At 37.6% G+C, this 20421-nt stretch overlaps 1 protein-coding gene across 3 annotated transcripts in view; it reads left to right on the top strand.

Moving 5' to 3' along the window:
* Positions 1 to 20421, top strand: part of LOC131662819 (1,4-alpha-glucan-branching enzyme) — a 588019-nt gene that overhangs the window by 377693 nt on the left and 189905 nt on the right. For all 3 annotated transcript variants that reach the window (XM_058932788.1, XM_058932779.1, XM_058932770.1), the window contains exon 5: positions 15407 to 15714. In XM_058932788.1, coding sequence (XP_058788771.1) covers positions 15407 to 15714 — 308 coding nt within the window. The remainder of the gene's footprint in view (positions 1 to 15406; positions 15715 to 20421) is intronic.

Here is a 20421-nt window from a genome sequence, read left to right on the forward strand (position 1 = left end):
TTTTTAAATAGGAACCCCCATTTTTGACCCCGGATTCGGAAAGAGCGGGAAATTTTACGTCCAAAACGGTATTTTTAAATTTTTTTTCATGGCCTAGAGAAGGTCGATTTAAGGTCAAATGCTTGAAAAACTGCCTAAAAGCGTTTTTTTAATTTTTAAGATATCGAAAAATGACCTCTACAAAATTTGTTCAGAATAGAGTGGGCCACCCAATGCACCAAAAACCTTTGACCTTTAACCTCATTTTGAAGGTCATTTCAAGGTCGAAGTGTTTTTTGTAATGGAAACCCCTCTTTTTGACCCCGGATTCGCACATAGCGCGAAACTCAACACAATACCTTATCCAAACGTCGGATTTCGCGCTATGTGCGTATGTAGTATGTATAAAGTAGGATAAACAATATAATAGTGACAGACTTAGAGGGTGAGTTAAGGTGGGAAAAGAAGGGAGAGGCAGTGGTCTGGTTAAGGGAGGTACTAGAAATGAAAGAAGAGATAGTGGATCTGAGAAGAATAGGAGGAACAGCGCAAAGGGATGATCGGAGAGAAAGAAGAAAAAACATGTGGCAAATTAGATGCGCTACATGGGAACAAAAAGAAGGAATTATGAAGAAGAAAAAGAATCTGGCACAGAAAAAGATATACATAGATCAGGACTGGACATGGAAGCAGAGAAGGATAAGAGAAGAATTAAGAAGGAAAGCGAAAGAAATAAAAAGTAAAGGTAAAGAGGTAAAGATATGGCATAATGGGGTGAAGTTAGAGGAAGAAGAATGGTGGTGGAGCGAGAGAGAGGGAAAAATGGTAGGAAAGGGGGTGGAAGGGTTTCGAAAACAATAGGGATAAAAGAGAGAGAGAGGAGAGAAAGGAGAGAGAGAGGGGAAAAAGGCAGTAAAAATACTATTCTGGAACGTGGCGGGGGTGAGGAGCATGGAGGAAGAAGACTGGGAATATGTTAGGGAATTCGACATAATAGGGCTAACGGAAACCTGGATGAAGAGGCAAGGGGCAAGAACAGGTGTGGAGAAGCAACTGGAAGGGTACAGCATAGAGTGGAGGAACTCAAGAAGGGAAGGAAGAAGGGGGAGAGAAATAGGGGGAGGAATAGTGGCGGTAAGAGAGAGGAAAAGGATGAGTAAGGTTGAATGGAAGAAAGAAAGGACAAGTGAGGTAATAGTAGGAGAAATAAAGATCGTAGGGAGGGAATACATGATAGCATCGGTGTATATGCATTATGAGAAGAAAGAAAACTATGAATACCTAAGCGAAGAGATGGAGGAGAACAGAGGAAAAACAATAATTATAGGAGGAGACTTCAACGCAAGAACAGGAAACGAAGGAAGAGAATGGCAGGCAGAAGAAAACCTAGAAGATATAACGCCAAGGATAAAGTGTTAAACGCAGAGGGAGAAGAAATGATAAAATGTCTAGGAGAAATGGGCTTAGTGATAACGAATGGGAGAAAAGAAGGAGATGAAGAGGGAGAAATAACGTATATTGGAGCGAGAGAAATGTCAACGATAGACTATATAGTAGGTAACGAGGAAGGTGATGAGGTGATAAAAAGGGTTCAAATAAAGAAGAGGGTAAAGTCGGACCACTTACCAATAGAGGTGGAATTGAGAGACAAAATAGCGGAAGAAAGAAAAGAAGAGGAAGAAAGAATGATAGACGACTGGAGCGAAGAAGGTATAAGGGAGTATCAGAGATGGATAGACGCAATAGAGGGAACAGAAAAATGGAACGATATAAAAAATAGAGTGAAGAACGCAGTTGTAAAAAAGAAGGTAAGGAAAAAAAAAGGATCAAAAAAAAGCTGGTGGAAAAAAGAATGTAAGGCAAAAAGGGATAGCGTGATGGCAGAGTTAAATAAGGGAAGAAAAGGGGAAGGAGACAGAGGCAAATACTTAGAAGCAAAGAGAGAATACAGAGAGGAATTAAGAAAAGCAAAAGAAGATGAGGGGAAAAGAGTGGCAGAAGAAATAAGAAAAGATAAGACGAGAAGAAAATTCTGAGATAAAGTGAATGGCAATAGGAAGAAAAGAATTGGATTAGATGAAAATTTAAGAAAAGAGCAATGGTTACAGCACCTCAAGGGACAACTGGGAGAGAAAGAAAAGGAAGAAAGCAAAGGAAAAGAAACCAAAGAGAGCGAAGGAGAGGAAGGTGAAGAAATCACAGTAAAAGAAGTAGAAGAGGTAATAAGAAGAATGAAAAAGAAAAAGGTGACAGGAAAAGATGGTATAGCAAATGAAGCATGGATGGAAGGCACGGAAGGCTTGTTAAAAGATATGACAAAATGCTTAAACGGAATATGGAACGGAGAAGGATACCCGGAAGAATGGAGGAAGGCAATAATAGTACCAATATATAAGAAAGGGAGGAAAGAAGAAGTAGGAAACTATAGAGGAATAACGCTGATGGATACGGGATATAAAATATATGCGGAAATACTGAGGAAAAAGCTGGAAAGAGAACTAGAAGCTAAAGAAACGCTAAGCGATACGCAGATGGGATTGAGGAAGAAAAGAGGAACAATGGACACAATATATATATTTTGAAAACAATAATAGGGAAGGAAATAAGGAAAAAATGAGGAAAACTGTTCGTATTCTTTGCAGACATAAAGGCCGCTTTTGATAAAATAAAGAGGAAGAAAATATGGGAAACAATGAAAGAGAAAGGGATAAATAGAAAAATTAGGAAAAGAATAGAAGAAATATACAAGAAAACAGGGAGTAACGTAAAAGTTGGAGGAGAAATAATTGGGGAGTTTGAGACTTACAAAGGCGTAAGGCAAGGGTGCCCTTTGAGCACCACGCTATTTAATCTTGCCTTCGCCGACCTGGAAGTGAAGATCAAGCAGGTGCAGGAAGGAGGGGTAGTGATAGGAAGGAAGAAAATATGGACATTAGGATATGCAGATGATATAGTGATGATGGCAAAGAGTGAAAGTGGAATGAAAGATGATGAAATGCAGGAGAGGAGGAGGAAGGGGAAAGGAAGAAGAATTCGAATGGGAAGGTGAGAAGATAGAGATGGTGAAAGAGTACAACTACTTGGGATATGTGATAAGCAGAAATAACGGAAATAAAAAGCAGATAAAGAAGATAGAAGGGAAAATAAATATGGGACTCGGAAGACTATGGGAGCTAGGAGAAAAGCTATTTAGAGAAAACTGGGAGCTAAGGATGAACCTGTTCGATGCTCTGGCGAAAAGCGTGATTATGTATGGAGTAGAAATCTGGGGATGGAAGAGATATGAGGAAATAGAGAGACTATAACTAAAATACATAAAGTGGGTATTAGGATTAGATAGAAACACGCCAAGTTACCTAATACGATGGGAAATAGGAAGAAACAGCATTAGAAAGAGCAATGAAGTATGAAAACAAAATAAGAGAAGAAAGAGATGGCTCAATAAAAAAAGAAGCATGGAGAGAATTAAAGAAAAGGGAAAGAAATGAAAAAGATAAAAAGGGTGAGAAAGAGGAGAGAGAGGAAAGGCTGAAAAAAAGTAAAATATACAGAGAGAGAGAAGAGGGAGATGAAATGAGGGAAGAGTTTTGGGAAGAAATAAGAGATAAGCTAAAGAAAATAGATGAAAAAGAACTAGAAGAAAAACTAGAAAAATCAAGATACATAAACGAGTGAAAAGAGCTGAAAGAAGAAATAAAAAGGTATCGGTTAAAGGAAATTCAAGGAGAGGGAAGAATAAAAGGCCTGCAAATAAGGGAAAGGTTTAGGTTAGGTAATGAAACGAGAGGACGCAGGTATTGGGAAAAAGAAGAAAATAAGAGATGCAGAATGTGTATGAAAGAGGAAGAAAATTGGAAGCACATAGTAGAAAAATATGAAAAAAGCAGAAAGGAAGGGGAAGAATGGGAAAAAATAATAATAGGAAGCAAAGAAAAGATAGCGTGGATGATGGAGATAAAATGTAAAAGAAGAAGAAACGAAGAGAAGAAAGAAAAAGAAAAGCAAGAAGACGAAGCTTCGTGACCCTAAGGACAGACGGAAACACAGGACAGAGAAGCATGACTCGCAGACTCATCTACACACACATATATACACACACATACACATAAAACACGAACATACGCGCAAACATAAACATACACATGCACACACAAACTCAAGACACAAGTAACAGCAACTACACAAGCGAGAGGAAGCAGGTATTGGAGGATGGAGCAAAATGGAAAAGAAGAAGAATCGAAGAAGAGAAAGAAAAAGGTAAACTAGAAGACAAAGCATAAGATACTAAGGAAAAGTAAGTGAGGTTGAGGAAAGGAAAGGCAGAGGGAGCAATAGGAAACAAGAAAAAGGTGTCAAAGCCTTAATAAGGAGAAAGATAGATGAAATGATTAGCAAGAAGGAGAGCAAAAGCAAAGAAAAGGCAAAGGTGAAAAGGCAAAAGAAAGTAATAAAGGAAAAGCTGAAAAGAAAATATGCAAGAAAGAGAAAAAAAAACAGAAGAGCGGAAAAGGCAGATCTTGGAGAGAGAAAGAGAAAGAGAAGATTAATCAGAAGAAAAATGAGAAGAAAAGAGGAACAGACAGGCGCAAAAGACAGGGACACAAGAGTTGCAGACACACCTACAAATGCACATATTTATACAACACAAACACACACACACGCACGCGCGCACTCACACACACACACATACACAAAACACATACATAATAAACTACACAAACTGGATACGAGACACAAATAGCAATATAAGAAATGTAAACCAAATGTAACATATAAGTTGTAAATAAATAAACTAAACTATATATATGTATGTGTGTGTGTGTGTGCTGAAATACTTGATTTCCTACTGTATTGTAACGTGACTGGCTACGAGCTATTCGTTTTAGCTTATAATAATTTGACTACGAGAGAAATCTGGTACACACTTATACATATACTCGTACATATGCCATTAAAATTACATTTACAACTTTATTATTAATAATTTGTTGTTTTTATGTTAATAAAGTTGTGACAGGGTTGATAGCATTGTTCGCTAGCCCTATGCGCGGCACACTCCTCGCACGGATGTGGCGGCCGAGTGTGGCTATGATTGACATAGCATTCACGCGCTCGTGTCGATGCAGGACCTGAAGAGGTACAGAGATATAAGAAATGCGCGGCCGGCAGAGAAGACGGCGCAAGGGAGAGCGAGAGAGAGAGTGACGACTCACTAATCAGGTCACGGTCCAGAGAATCGATTAACGGTGCACCGAGTGTGAACAAGCAAATGATCAGTCAGTGGAGTTTCCTGTGTGGCGAATCTCCGGCTGCTTTGTGCGGCCTTATCAGCCATCACCATTCGGCAATCAAGGAGCAGATCACGGCCGCCAGCAGCCAACAAGCCATCGCCGGTGATCTAGCGAGCCCCACTGCCTGCAGGACTGTGATTCCGCAGACGCCGACTCTCCACCAGCGAGCCACGGGAGAGGATATATATATATATATACCTGGCGCGGCGGGTCCTACGTCAGTATCTATTTCGCTGACTCTCTCTCTCGCACCAGCTCTCGCCCGGCGCAATGCCGCGAACTGATTAGTTATGTTTAATTAGTTAGGCAAATCTGCTCCTAAACATTATTGACTCATCGCGTACATTTAGTTGAGTGAACACGCTCCTAATCGTCGCCTATTCTTGCGTCTCTATGGCTTGAGCGTGCGTGCTCACCATCTTAACTTTGTAAGAAATCATGTATGTTATTTCGATGGCGTAAATAAAAGGATCACCTTTTTGTAATTATTTCGATTTATTCTCTTCACTTTCCCCGTCATCGCGGTAGATTCGCGCCTGTGGAAGTCAGCGCTGGCTTTCTACACTGAAACAGAACTCTTAATAACTAGCAGGGGGCACAGCAGTGGCGCATTGTGATTGTAAGAATTTTTCCTTCCCCTTTGCAAAGTCTGAAGAGGTCACCAAATGTGCTGACGAAACGTTGCTGAATATAATTGAAATTAAGTGAATTTACATCTCTCACTGTTTCCCTTCTTTCCATTATTACAAAATTTATCGTTTAAGAAAACTATAAGGGAATCAAGACAGTTTGTTACGTAATACATATTTCCATTGATAATGAGGATTTAGGGTGATCGAACAAAATCGTATAATAATATAGTTTAAGTTTTTAATAGAACGTTTCAAAATAAGGATGATCATATAACAAAAAGAACAGTTTAAAGACTGTGATACATTTTGAACAAATGAGATCTGTTCAAAATCGTTCTAATACTGTCAGATCGTCAAAAGCCACAAACACAAAAAAAATCGTGAGTTATTTTACTGTTGTTTCTGCAGAATCAACATTACGTTCTGCAGCTCGAAAACACAAAATTGATCACTAATATGTACATAAAATTTTAAAGATGAATAAATTTCTTTCTTACGTAATTAAACTCGTGTGTATATATATGGGTCAAAATAATACTTTTCGGCCAAACCGTGCGCGGGAGGTCAACCGATTTCGACGCCAATTTTTTTTCATGTTCCATTCGTTGAAATATGACTCTTTGAATTTTTAGAACTAGATTTGGGGTCCCTAGAATTTTTCAAAATCTCAAAATCGAGCCAAAATCGCGCTCAAAATGATCATTTTTGAAAGACCACAGAATGGTGAGTTTTGATGCTAAAATATTGTGCCACAGCTCACTCTCTTCCTTTTTTCACGTACTTTTTTTTGGTGTATTTCAAAATTAGCTCATGTAATCAGGAAGCATTCAAACGGACAGAAAATGCGTTTTACTCGATTTTATCTCATCTTCAAACCCCTGTAAAAGTGTCAATTTTAAGTTTTTTTGATCACATAAAAACTCATCTGTGTGGTCTTTTTAAGACGAAGAAAACTAACTCTCGCACGTTGAAATACATCAAAAATTGACGGAGATACGGCCTTTCAAAGTTGGCAATTTTAACAAAAATCGCATTTTTCGCGATTTTCAAGTGATGATTAAGATGCGTTCGCCTATTTCGATCGAGCTGAAAATTTCAGACAAACTCAAAAAAATGTTCCCAAACAAGGTAAAAATTGTCGGGAACCGGATATCGAACCCCATCATACAGTGGGCGGGCATCTCTTTTTATCGATTTTTCAGCGTATTTCACTATTTGCCTTGATTTAAAGGGAGCTTAAAAATCTTTAAATTCATTTTTTCTTTGTAAATTAAAAAGTATACATGTTTTTTGTTTGTAGTATAGTAAATTTATATTTTCCATACCGCCAGATCCATCAATTGCGGCCAGAAATACATGATCATGGATTATCGAAAAAGTTGTATGTCAACGTAGGAAGGTCCTTCATGGGTGAAAGAAATAAAAAAATTGGGCTATTTTCTTTATTTTCAAGTTATGTTGACGATATCGTACTCAGAATCATAAGAATATAGTTTGGCTTTCTTTGTCTCCGTATTGACTGGTTCAAAAGAGTGATATTGCCTGGTATTTTTGACCGTCTTAGCTAATTTGTATCTGGAACTCAGTTTCTTGCCTTTCGATTCAACGTCTTTGTCACTCACATACAAGTATCTGAAATATTTTTGAAACATTATAATTGTATAAATGTCATGATAAACAAAATGATTAATTATGTCATACTTTATATCAGAGTCAGTTTCACTGAGATAAGCATACATCTGTTCGGCATTCAAAATACAGGTGCCTTGTAAAGATGCTTTTCTTGCACTCCGTTTTGCAGCAGCTCCTATACCATCTGCTGCGCTTTTACCGTGAGAAGTCATAAAAAAGTTATAAGAAATAACTTTCAAGCCAAAATCGTTTTCATGGTAGCAGATGTTAATCAGATGATTTCTGAAAATAATAAAATAATCATACCTTGCTGCTTCTGAATTGTTTTCAAATCATTATTGGAATGGATTTTTACACCAAAATTGATTTTTTCAATCTCAAATCACATTATTATTACAGGAAAGCCACTACGGTTGAATGATACGGTCACGAATTTCAATGCTGATTTTGAAATTATTATTGACAGTTGATTGAAGTCTTGATTATAACACACATATTTTATAGAGAACAAGTACTCAAAATATTTTTTATGTTTCAAATACGTATTCATGTGAATCAACGGAAACTAACATTACTGCTTCATCAGATTTTTTTTTCAATTGAAAACTATACCTCGAAATATCTTTGGCTCGAAAGATGATGTAATAAATAAATTTTAATCATATTCATTAGTCAAATACTGTAGAGTAAATATAAAAATACGATCGAGGTTTATTATGGTATGACCAATCTTCTAAGCTCTTTCCTGTTATTTTGATTCCTAGAACTATCATCTTTATTTTATAAATGATTATTTTCAGATTCTTTTAAAGTTCAAGGAGCTTTCTGAACAGTTAAAAGATAATCAATCTTCAGAAAAGAAAAACACTTTTTTACTTCTTGGTAACAATTTTAGGATATTTAAGTGAACGTAATCATATCTTACTTGTTCTTAAACTGTGTTGGAGCTCCGTCGCTGTAGTATATCAATTTTTGTATCCAAGGAAACTCTTTTTTTAATTCATTCAAAATAGCTTCTTGGAATGCATTCACAGAATAAGCTTGATGTGTTTTAGTGTCTGAGATTACACAAAAACTTTGGCATGAAAACTCATTGGTATCAATATCTCTATAGTACAAGACCCCAGTAAATAACGTAGCCTGCTTATTATTGAAGTAAAGCCCTTGAGGTGAGTCTTGAGCAATGAAGGAATAATTCTCAGCAAAGTCCATGACGAAAACTGCAGTATTTAGGTCTAATTCTTTGCGGCATTGACAGTAATGTTCTTTCTGTTTAGACGAAATGAAATGATGTTGTGTCAAATTGTATATATCTTCAGAAGTGGTTCTTAGAGCATCTTTGTACGGCTCATTATGTTCTACAAGAGTCATTCTGCTCATAGAGGAATTTTCTGAGTTTTTACTTTCTATTTGAACAGTATCCCAAATTGCATATTTCACATTTCCTTTATTCTCAATATCGACATCAGCACTCAAAAAATTAGACACGGATTCTTTAGATGGACATTGATGGCATTTGCGCAACATACAATTTTTATTTTCCATTGAACAAACTGAGACTTCCATTGCTTTTTTGTAGCTGATTTTATTATTTACAGCTGCAGTTTTGAGTTTGACATTTTGATGCTCGCTACAAACACAAATATTATGCGTACCAGGTTCTCCGGCAAAAAAGCAATTTGGTGGCCGTAACTGACAGAAAAATGCTAAGCATGGAATATTAGCTTGAGTTGTTTTTTCCTTTCAACTATTGTACAAATCTTCTTGATCATACAACATTATTCGCTTTTGAACTATTTCTGATTCTTCACCATAAGTTTTAACTTTAATTTTTTCTTTGGCTCCACTACACTCCAAACTATTAGTATCATCCAAATAAAAATCAACAATTTCCTGTCTAATTTCAGCTTGATATCTGAAATAAGTTTTTCTTTTGCGTTTACCCAACGGACCTATAAAATTGTAGCAAATATGAAGAAATTAATTGCCACGAATTGTAAAGAGCTCAGAAAAAAATAGAAGGTTGAAGATTTGAGAGAACCTTTTGGATCATGATTTTCGTTATAACTTCATCAATGTTTATTTCCATCCATATATTCTTACTAGAGAGATACGATAATCTAGATAAAGACTTTCTGAATAAGCATTTTTTCATGATCCTTTGAGTTTCCTTAATATATATGAGGATATCCCCCCAAAAAGTACTACGATTTGCTAACCGTCTCGTCAAAATTTTGAAACGATGGGTACGCTTCTGGACATGAAATTTTCTCATTCTATATAGTATGTAGAATCAAAAACCACTCTGGTACAAGCCCGGAAACCTTTGTGGAACCCTTTTTCTGCCCATCAAATTAAAAAAATTAATGAAAAAATAAGCAATATTCTTGGTTTTTTGTAATTTTGAAAATAACGATAGAAGATATAATTAATTTGACTCCAGATTCGAAATCTACGTCACGAAATACATCGAAAACGTGTATTCTATTATTTTTTTCATGAATATTGGCGGCGTTCATGCCTTGAAACGAATATTGGCCGAAAACTTCGATTTCTTCAATTTCCAAAATAGCTCATTTTCCGCATTTTTGCCAGATTTTCTCAATTTAAAAATAAGGAAATTTCGATAATGACGATCTGAGTCAATATTTGTATTCTACATATAGAAATACATCGAAAATTATATTATACTTTTTGTATACGATAAATTTTGACCTTCCAAGAACTTTGAGAAGCGTAAACGTCGATTCAAGCTATTTATTTTTTTTTTTTTACTCATGGATTTTTTTATTTTTCGCGCCGCCAATGTTCTCAGAGCTTGTACGTCTCCAAATCTCACGAAAAAAATAACAGAATACAATTATCCGATGTATTTTTTATGGTGCCTCTCTACCCAAATTTGGTTCAAAAAATCAATTTTTTTTATTACAGATTATGTTTCCTTTCATCCTAATGAATCTGAAAATGTTATGATAATCAGCAAAAAATCATGAATTGATCATGAAAACAGAATTTTATTTTTTTTCCATAAACTTTGTAAAATAAAATAGTTAAAAATAGCAAAAATAATCTTTTAGTTATCACAGCTTTTTTTAAATTTTGTTCTCAGAAATAATAAAAATACCTTGCAGTTTTGATTTCATGTTAATGTAGCGCCCCCTTTCGATAATAACTGCTAGCAGCATTGACTGCCACTATTCATTTTTTGATTGTGATCTCTTGCATTTGTACTCTATGGTTCAATTTGAATACAAGCTCAGGCAGCTGACTGATGTAAACAAGAAATCATATGTTCATTACAACTCCATCAACGCATATATTGGTATTCAAATTATTCTACTAATATTTAGTCAAACGAAATTTATTCATGCACCTTGGCATGAATGAAAAAGTGGTACGAACAAATTTCTCCAAACTAATCTGTAACAATTTGAAGATGGGTGGTTGTTTAGAATGAGTGGAAATAGATAGATTGATAGGAAATAAGTATCAACCTCAAGAAGCATGGATCAGAATTGATTTAAAAAGGTGTGATTGAAAATAAATTTGCTCATCTAGTTAATTTAGATTCATGTAATGAAGGTGATTCAAGTAATATGAATTTCATCCCAAATATTTGTTAATTTATGAAAGTGCTCTTAGTTAATACATTTTATTTTGTATTGGCTATACAAGAATATATAGTAGTTTATGTGAGAATGTTTAACATAATGTGTTCTTACTCGAGTGTAGCAATGATAGAAAAAGTGTGTATGCAGCTAGGGAGTTTGAAATTGAATTGATTATAATAACTGTGTGGAGGATTCAATGTTTTCTCTCTGTCTAAAATTATTTATTGTGATGTGAATATCAATTGCGTTGGAATTGGATTTAGACAGCTGTGATACTGAGAGATTGCCATTAATTATTCTGATGAAATCTGTGATGAAGAAGTTGGATGTGTAATACTTTTCCTAATAATTATTTGAGTGGAGAATCAAATAAATTGTTTTTTTTTTAAATATGAGTTTTCTCAGTTTCTTATTTTCCCTAGTTCAAAATAGTGCTTGCGTATGGAAGAAATATGAACTGATCTATAATTTTGGCTTCGGTTAACATTTGTTTTGAAAAAGGGTCATCTTTTCAGATTTTGGATTTTCATCGATGGTTTTTTTTGGTGCCAAAGGGCATAAGTGAAAAGTATAGAAATTTTATAATGTTATATAGACTACATCATACAATTTAATTATAGACATTGAATTGGTCAATGAAAATTTAGAAAAAATTACTGTCTATTTTATACGCATTGGAATATACATGAATTTTGGTAAAGGTGAAAAGTGTAATGGCATACGCAAGTATTTTTTGAGAAATTGGCCATTTTTATTTAAAAAAAACACATTATTAAACATTACTCCATGGAAAATCATAGAAATCATTTGAAAATTGGTAAGTAACTTTACAAAATGTGTAGTAATACATGGGTAAACTGTAATCCAAGTTAAAGGTAATAACAAACAAAATTCTTTCTTGGGTAGAGAGGCACCTTAACGTAGAATTTAAATTTGAATTCAGATTGAGTTTATCATTGATCGTTCTTTTTGAATTTTAAAAACTATGCAAATTTGGATCTATTTTTTAATTAATTTTTTTAATTTGATGGGCAGAAAAAGGGTATCACAAAGGTTTCCGGACTTGTACCAGAGTGGTTTCTGGTTTTATATAGTATATAGAACGAGTAAATTTCATGTCCAAAAACGCACCCATCGTTTGAAATTTTGACGAAACGGTGAACGAATTGTAGTACTTTTTGGGATATTCTCATATATTATTATTAATTATATCATAAATAATCCATAGATATGTAATCAGTATTCAAAATTCTCAAAAATAGCTATCCAGCTTTCTTGCAATAGAAAATGTGTGAATTTTCGTGAAAGTGAGAAGTGAATGAATGTGACTAATATACACAAAATCATGAGGTTTTGATGCTTACCCATTTTTTCTCTCAATTTTTTAGCTTCGCCAAACATGTACTTGCTGCATGGTATATGACGTCTTACATTGGCCAACTTCCAACTTTTAGGCAAAAGAGTTAGTAAAGAAATTTTCTCATTAAAAGTCGTTGAAGGAACCAGATATTTTTCTTGTATGTTCGAAACAATTTCTCTGAACCAACCAGATTCGTCAGATGTTTCTGTAATATTATATTGTGGCAATTTTACATTAGCGATATTTCCAAAAGTTTCTGAAACTTGATTAACAACATTCTGTAATATTTTCACACCTTCATTTATTGTACGATCGTTAGACAACTTTTGACGCTTGAATGGAGGTATACCAAAAATTTCAAGCATGTCATCAAATTTCCTTTTTTTTTGACTATCTGATTGAAATTCAGAACCAGAAGAGCTTTGAGAGTAGTCTGGTGTGTCTTTTGCAGCATCAATTTTTTTCACTTCATCACTGCATTCCAATAATGAGTTAGGAGAGCATTGCTTTAATTTGAAAATACAATCATCCAAACGTGAACTGCAAATATTGCAAATCTTATGCTCAACGGTGAATTTCTTATTACACATATTCACTAGATGATCTATATACTCTTGCTTCAAGCAGACTAAATTTTCATCAATTTTGCTCCTATGCTTTTCAAAAGGATCAATACAAAAATTCAACTGTTCTTTGAAAGTTTTGATTTCTTCCAAAAAATTGCTATAACAATTTTTACAAAGTTGTTTTCCTGGTACCATTTCATATTGACATATTCTCTTAATATCTTTTGCATATTCTAAATCAATAATAATCAGAGGGGATATGACATTTTTGGCATGTTTATTGCATGGATCACAACAATGTTTCTCATCCAGTGAATAATATTTAATATATTTCTTATAGTGATAATCACATATAGATTTAGTTTCAATATTGTCTATACCAGGTACCCTCAATGACAGAAGTTGTAATTCTTCATCTGATAAATTATTATTCTTATGCATACTTGTATCAGCACGGAATCTTTGTGCATGGCACTTGTCTTTGACCAAATTACTAACACAACAACTGTCGATATTAGACATTTTGTTTTCTGTATCATACAATTATAAAATTAATAATTTGAAATCACTACTTGCAATTAGAATATTATCTTTTTATTGAGTTAACTGTTATGTATTTAAATCAAGACTGAGAGCATGTTATGAATTGAAAAGCTAGAATTGCTATGTCAACGATGAATACAGCTGTAGAATAGAATGTAACTACGTCAAAAGTTATTATTGAAAAAATAAAAAATTAACTTACATAATTCGATAGTGCGGGAATAAATTCATTGAAATAATTGATAGAATTATTTGTGCGTTATTATTAGGATTTGTTAACAATAATAAGGATGAGTCTAGATACCGAGGTACCTTCTCACACTTTCCAATTCATTTGCACGAACAATGTATTAATTTGACAACTGGTTTGATATCTACTGGTAATCAAAATTGACTTCAATATCAATCGAATGTCAAACTAAAAACCTCAATGTACACCCAACGTGAATTGAATCGCGACCCCCCCCAGTTAGGTTGGTATGAGACTATGAGTGCTACTTTCAGTCCGTAACGGTGGTTTTCCGATCGGCCATAGTATAACGCTCGTTCTTAAATTATATAATTAAAACCTAAAATCAAATAATCATGCATCTAAATTCATTGTTCGGCAAACAATTAATTTTAAACCTAAAAACAAATTAGTAACGTTTTAGCTTTTTATCGTATCTTAAAACGGATTTTCATTTTTGAATTTTCCCGCGGTTTCTTCGTTCCGATGATACGACGGAATTCTCATACCAACCTAACTGGGGGGGGTCGCGATTCAATCCACGTTGGGTGTACATATCTACAGGCATTGCGCATGCGCATGAGTACCTGACTGACTATGACTATTTTGTAGGGATCATCCGAATATTCACTTTGGAATTCTTATAGAGCATCAGACTTTACTTCGTTCTACCATTTTTTTTTCGTCGAATGAGTTGAAGCTACCAGATTGAAAATAACCGGGAAAATAACCGAATCTTCAGTTATCCAGTGATAAATACGGAAATGATTTTCATATTCCTATTTAGAAATGATTTGAAAAATCATCGGGATACGCTGAAAAATCGATAAAATGAGATGCCCGCCCACTGTATGATGGGGTTCGATATCCGGTTCCCGACAATTTTTACCTTGTTTGGGAACATTTTTTTGAGTTTGTCTGAAATTTTCAGCTCGATCGAAATAGGCGAACGCATTTTAATCATCACTTGAAAATCGCGAAAAATGCGATTTTTGTTAAAATTGCCAACTTTGAAAGGCCGTATCTCCGTCAATTTTTGATGTATTTCAACGTGCGAGAGTTAGTTTTCTTCGTCTTAAAAAGACCACACAGATGAGTTTTTATGTGATCAAAAAAACTCAAAATTGACACTTTTACAGGGGTTTGAAGATGAGGTAAAATCGAGTAAAACGTATTTTCTGTCCGTTTGAATGCTTCCTGATTACATGAGCTAATTTTGAAATACACCAAAAAAAAGTACGTTAAAATAGGAAGAGAGTGAGCTGTGGCACAATATTTTAGCATCAAAACTCACCATTCTGTGGTCTTTCAAAAATGATCATTTTGAGCGCGATTTTGGCTCGATTTTGAGACTTTGAAAAATTCTAGGGACCCCAAATCTAGTTCTAAAAATTCAAAGAGTCATATTTCAACCAATGGAGCATGAAAAAAAATTGGCGTCGAAATCGGTTGACCCCCCGCGCACGGTTTGGCCGAAAAGTATTATTTTGACCCATATCTATATACATTATATATATATATATATATATATATATATAATATAATGGTGAATTTGATGTATAGGTTACTTCATTCTATGCAGCATCATCTCGATTTGGCACTCCCGAGGAATTAAAGCAATTAGTCGACGAAGCTCATAGAAATAATTTATATGTATTTCTGGATGTCGTACATTCCCATGCTTCAAAAAATACGTTAGATGGTTTAAATATGTTTGATGGAACTGAGGCATGTTTTTTTCATTCTGGATATAAAGGGCAACATCCGCTATGGGATAGCAGATTATTTAACTATGGAGATTACGAAGTATTACGGTTCCTGCTGTCAAATTTACGTTGGTATATAGAAGAATACAAATTCGATGGATTCAGGTATGTACCATTAAAATTTAATTAGAAACAAATTATAAATTACTAGAGAACCATCTGACTATAATGTCACCTTGCCTTATATTGCGGAAAAGTAGAGTATTTTAATTGTCATATATTTCAAATGTAATATTTTCCAAATAAGTTTTAATACGTACATACGTACATACATTGAGTTTTATCTTCATCTAATTCTTCAAATTCATCACACACACACACACACGCGCACACACACACACACCACGGATCTACTTAGTAGGCTAAGTGGACGGGGAGGTGAACCCCGACGTGACGCGTCCCAGGTGGCGGATAGTGAGGCTCGCTTACTATTGGTTCGCCAATAGCGGGAGGGTCTTAGGGAAATGAAATACCTTTCGCGGACCAAACACAAACCCTGTCCAGGGTCACGAACTAGGAGTAGGAGCTCAGAATATAAACCAATTATGGCGTGTACAATACAAAGTAAATCGTTTACGGTGCAACGGAGGGATACCCTAGTACCGGCGCAAGTGAGAAGTGAGCAAGCGGGCTCCCCGGCGTCGTCATCACATGACCGCAGTGCTGCAGGTGTTGGTCACCTGGCCCCTGTGGCATTCAAAACTACAAGTGACCTAGGAGAAAAACTCAACTTTCTCGAAGATGCTATAGCTGACCTCCTGCAAATGCTGGAGGACAAGCAGCAGAGAACAGTGAATAATACTACACGCGAGTGTAAAAGGAAAAACCAGGCCGTAAGAGCACCGCCTGAAACGAAGGAAGCTAGTACAGAAGCACGGGCTGGACGGGCGCATGACCCCGAACAACAAATGGATAAAGCCAAGGAGAACAGCAGCGGACGAGGTCAGGATCAGGGCTGGGAAACTGTGAGGAAGAAAAAGAAAGAAAAGGAAAAAAAGAAGAAGGTAACTAGGAGACACTCTCCGACCAAACGAGGTCCCCAAAATCTTCCAAACGCTCTCCTGATTCGAGCCAAAGACAAGTCATTTGCGGACTTGTTTAAGAAAGTGGAGCCACTGTTTACTGGCGGCGATAACGAAGAAGTGGGCAGTGAGCTTAAGCAAATCAGGAGAACCACAAAGAAGGACATGCTCTTCGTCCTGAAGAACAGAAATGCGAGCAGAACGGAAGAGCTCCAAAAGCAAGTGATGGAAAAGTTGGAAGGAGAAGCCGAGGTATTTAGCAAAGTACAGGAGGCTGACCTGGAAAATAAGGAAATAATGGAAGGGACCTCCAAGGAGGAGGTAGCACAGACGCTGAAGAAGGTGGCAGGCCCAGAGTGGAACATCACAGTAGACTCGATCATAAGAATGCGTGACTACTACGGCGGCTTGCAGGTGGCATTGGTTCAACTAACTGCCCTGCTCGCCGATAAGCTCACGATCGGTAGAGCCAAGGTACTAATAGGACCCATCAGCTGCCCTATTAGAGTTGTAAACAAACCGACTAAATGCTTTAAGTGTTGGCATCTGGGCTATATCGCGACACAATGTAAAAGTGACATGAACCGCTCGGGCTGCTGTCTGAAATGTGGTAAAAACGAGCACAAAATAGCCCAGTGCACAGAAGATGCTCACTGTATGCTCTGTGCAGAGGCAGACCCGCAACAGGATTGCGACCACGTCGCAGGTATCGTTACCTGTAGAGTACGGAGGGAGGAACTCCGAAAACAAAACCAAAGAAGAAAATGAAGGTGGTGCAAATCAACTTGAATCACTGTGCAGAGGCACAAAGCATGCTGGAGCAGTCATTTAGAGAGCAGCAAGCAGATGTGGCCATCATCTCAGAGCCGTACAAACAGCTTGATCTCCCGACCTGGGCAACAGATAGCTCAGCAAAGGCGGCTATTTGGTCGTGTGGAAAGCTTACTTATCAAGAAGCAGCAGATACAATGAAAAAAGGGTTTGTTCGCGCAAAGATCGGAGGCGTCTACTTTTACAGTTGCTATGCTCCGCCACCCCCAACCTGGGAGAGTGAAGACTTCACTAGCTTCATAAATGCATTGACAAGAGATTTTGAGGAACATGTCCCTGCGGCTATTGCTGGTGACTTTAATACCTGGGCAACGGACTGGGGCAGCAAGAGAAACAACGGACGAGGCCACATACTGGTTGAGGCAATGTCCTTACTCGATGTGGTATTGCTAAACGTGGGAGATGAGCCAACGTTCGAAAAAAATGGTAAATTCTCGATCGTTGACCTAACCTTTGTTAGCAGTAGGCTGGTGTCAAACGGCAATGATTGGAAGGTGACTGATGAGTACACATTAAGTGACCACAAACTCATCACATGGACAGTATCGACCAAGCGTCAGCTAAGTCAAATCAGTCGAAATCAGTGCCACCGTGGATGGAAGATCAGCGTCTTCGAAACAGAGAGCTGTATCAAAGCACTCGACGGTACACGCACACGCTTAGAAAGCGTATCACCGATGGTGGAAGAGGTAATGAGTAGAGTTACAGATGCGTGTGATGCAACCATGCCACGCAAAGGTGGCAAAAACAACAAAAAATCTGCTGCCTATTGGTGGAATAATGACATTGCAGCCCTACGGAAGGATTGCATCCAAGCAAGAAGAGCCGAAACAACAGGAAGAAAGAAGAAGAGACTGAACATCGAGGAGTTAAAAGAAGAACACAGGAGAGCAAGATTAGAGCTGGTTAAAGCAATCAAGTCGAGCAAAAGGCTATGCTGGACGGAGCTAGTGGAAGAGGTTGACGGTGACCTGTGGGAGGAGACCTTACAAGACCGTCATGGCTCGCCTGAAAAAGCGGGCAACTCCATCACCAACATGCCCTACTATGCTGCAAAGGATAGTGGAAGTACTTTTTCCCCGGAGGAAGGAAAACCAGTTCCGAGTTGAGCAAACCAGCATAGATGCGCCTCCACTAATATCCCTAGGAGAGTTGCAAAGAGCATGCAGCAAGATAGGTAACGCGAAGGCCCCTGGCCCGGATGGAATCCCAAACATAGCCTTAAAAGCAGCCATAAAAGCTTACCCACAGCTATTCCTCACGATGTACAACAAGTGCTTAAGCGAAGGTGTGTTTCCTGCAGAATGGAAAAAGCAAAGACTTGTTCTCCTCCCCAAGGGAAACAAGCCACCGGATGATCCCTCATCATATCGCCCACTGTGTATGCTTGACACAGCCGGCAAAATCTTGGAGCGAATAATATACGCAAGGAACGAAGAAATGACAGACAAATAGCTCTCGGAACGACAGTTTGGATTCCGTAAGGGCCGCTCAACCCATGATGCCATTAATCTGGTCGTCGAAACAGCAAGCAAAGCCATAGCTGGAAAAAGGTGGAAAGGTAGAAAGTAGGAATACTGCCTGGTAGTTACTTTAGATATAAAAAATGCCTTCAATTCAGCACTATGGAAGAGAATAATGGAAGCACTAGAAAGGTTCAATGTACCAAAGTACCTACAAAAGATGGTGGCATCATACTTCAAGGACCGAATCCTAATGTACGATACAGAAAAGGGACCGCAAGAATTTAAGGTTACTGGGGGGGTGCCTCAGGGCTCTGTGCTTGAACCACTTCTCTGGAACATCATGTACGATGGACTGCTGCGAGTCCAACTACCAAGAGCTGTTACACCAGTAGCTTTTGCTGACGATGTAGCCTTGGTAATAGTCGGCAAATATCTGGATGAACTGAAAAACCTCTTTCGATTAAGTTATGGCAGGTACAAAGAGTATCTAGACTTCATCGGACAAGAACTTGCTGAGCACAAAACCGAAGCGGTACTCATATCAAGCAGGAAGATAGTTGAGACCATTACACTTAAGGTGGGACCACACGAAATCACATCCCAGCCCTCTATAAGGTACCTAGGCGTGGTGATTGACACCCGTCTAAACTGCTATGAGCAAGTTAAGCAAGCCGCTATAAAGACATCAGTGGTTAGAGCAGCATTGTCAAGGCTTATGCCAAACACAGGAGGATCAAAGCAGAACAGAAGATTGCTCCTGGCGTCAGTTATAACGTCTATAGACTGAGCGCACTTAGAGTGGCAGCAGCGTTCAGAACGGTGTCTAAGGAGGCTGCAGAGGTCATCACGGGCATGCTGCCGCTGGAAGAGCTGGCTGAAGAAAGAAGACGAGTCTACGAGACAGGGAGAAGAGGACCAAACGAGGATGCCCATGAAGTAACAATAAGGGAGAGGCAACTAAGCCTATCACGATGGCAGAAGACTTGGGACAAAGCTGAAAAGGGAAGATGGACGCACCGCCTGATTCCCGAAGTGGACAAGTGAATAAACAGAGTGCATGGTAGTAGCAACTACTATTTGACGCAGATGCTGTCAGGCCACGGGTGCTTTCGGGCGTACTTGTATAAATACAAATACGAGGATTCCCCGGAGTGCCCAGCCTGCAGCGGACAAGAAGAGAATGCAGAACACGTGTTCTTTGCCTGTCCCAGGTTCGAGGAATACAGACATGACCTAGAGTCATCACTGGAGCAGCGACTAACACCTGAGACTATGGTTGAAATCATGCTTTCTTCAGAAGAAGCATGGAAGAAGATGACAACCTTCGCGACTAAGGTTCTCATAGACCTACGCCACGAAGAGCAGATTCGGACGAAGAACAGGACGATACAGACCTGACGACGAAGAGAGAAGATAAGACTGAGGTGTACATCTGACGACCCGAACTCCTCCGAAGTGGGGGAGACGTAGGGAAGAGATGGCCTCTTGTCTAA

The sequence above is a fragment of the Phymastichus coffea genome, unplaced genomic scaffold (assembly GCF_024137745.1).
Source record: "Phymastichus coffea isolate CEN01 unplaced genomic scaffold, Cenicafe_Pcof_1.1 PCOF00001, whole genome shotgun sequence".
NCBI classification, from domain to species: Eukaryota; Metazoa; Arthropoda; class Insecta; order Hymenoptera; family Eulophidae; genus Phymastichus; species Phymastichus coffea.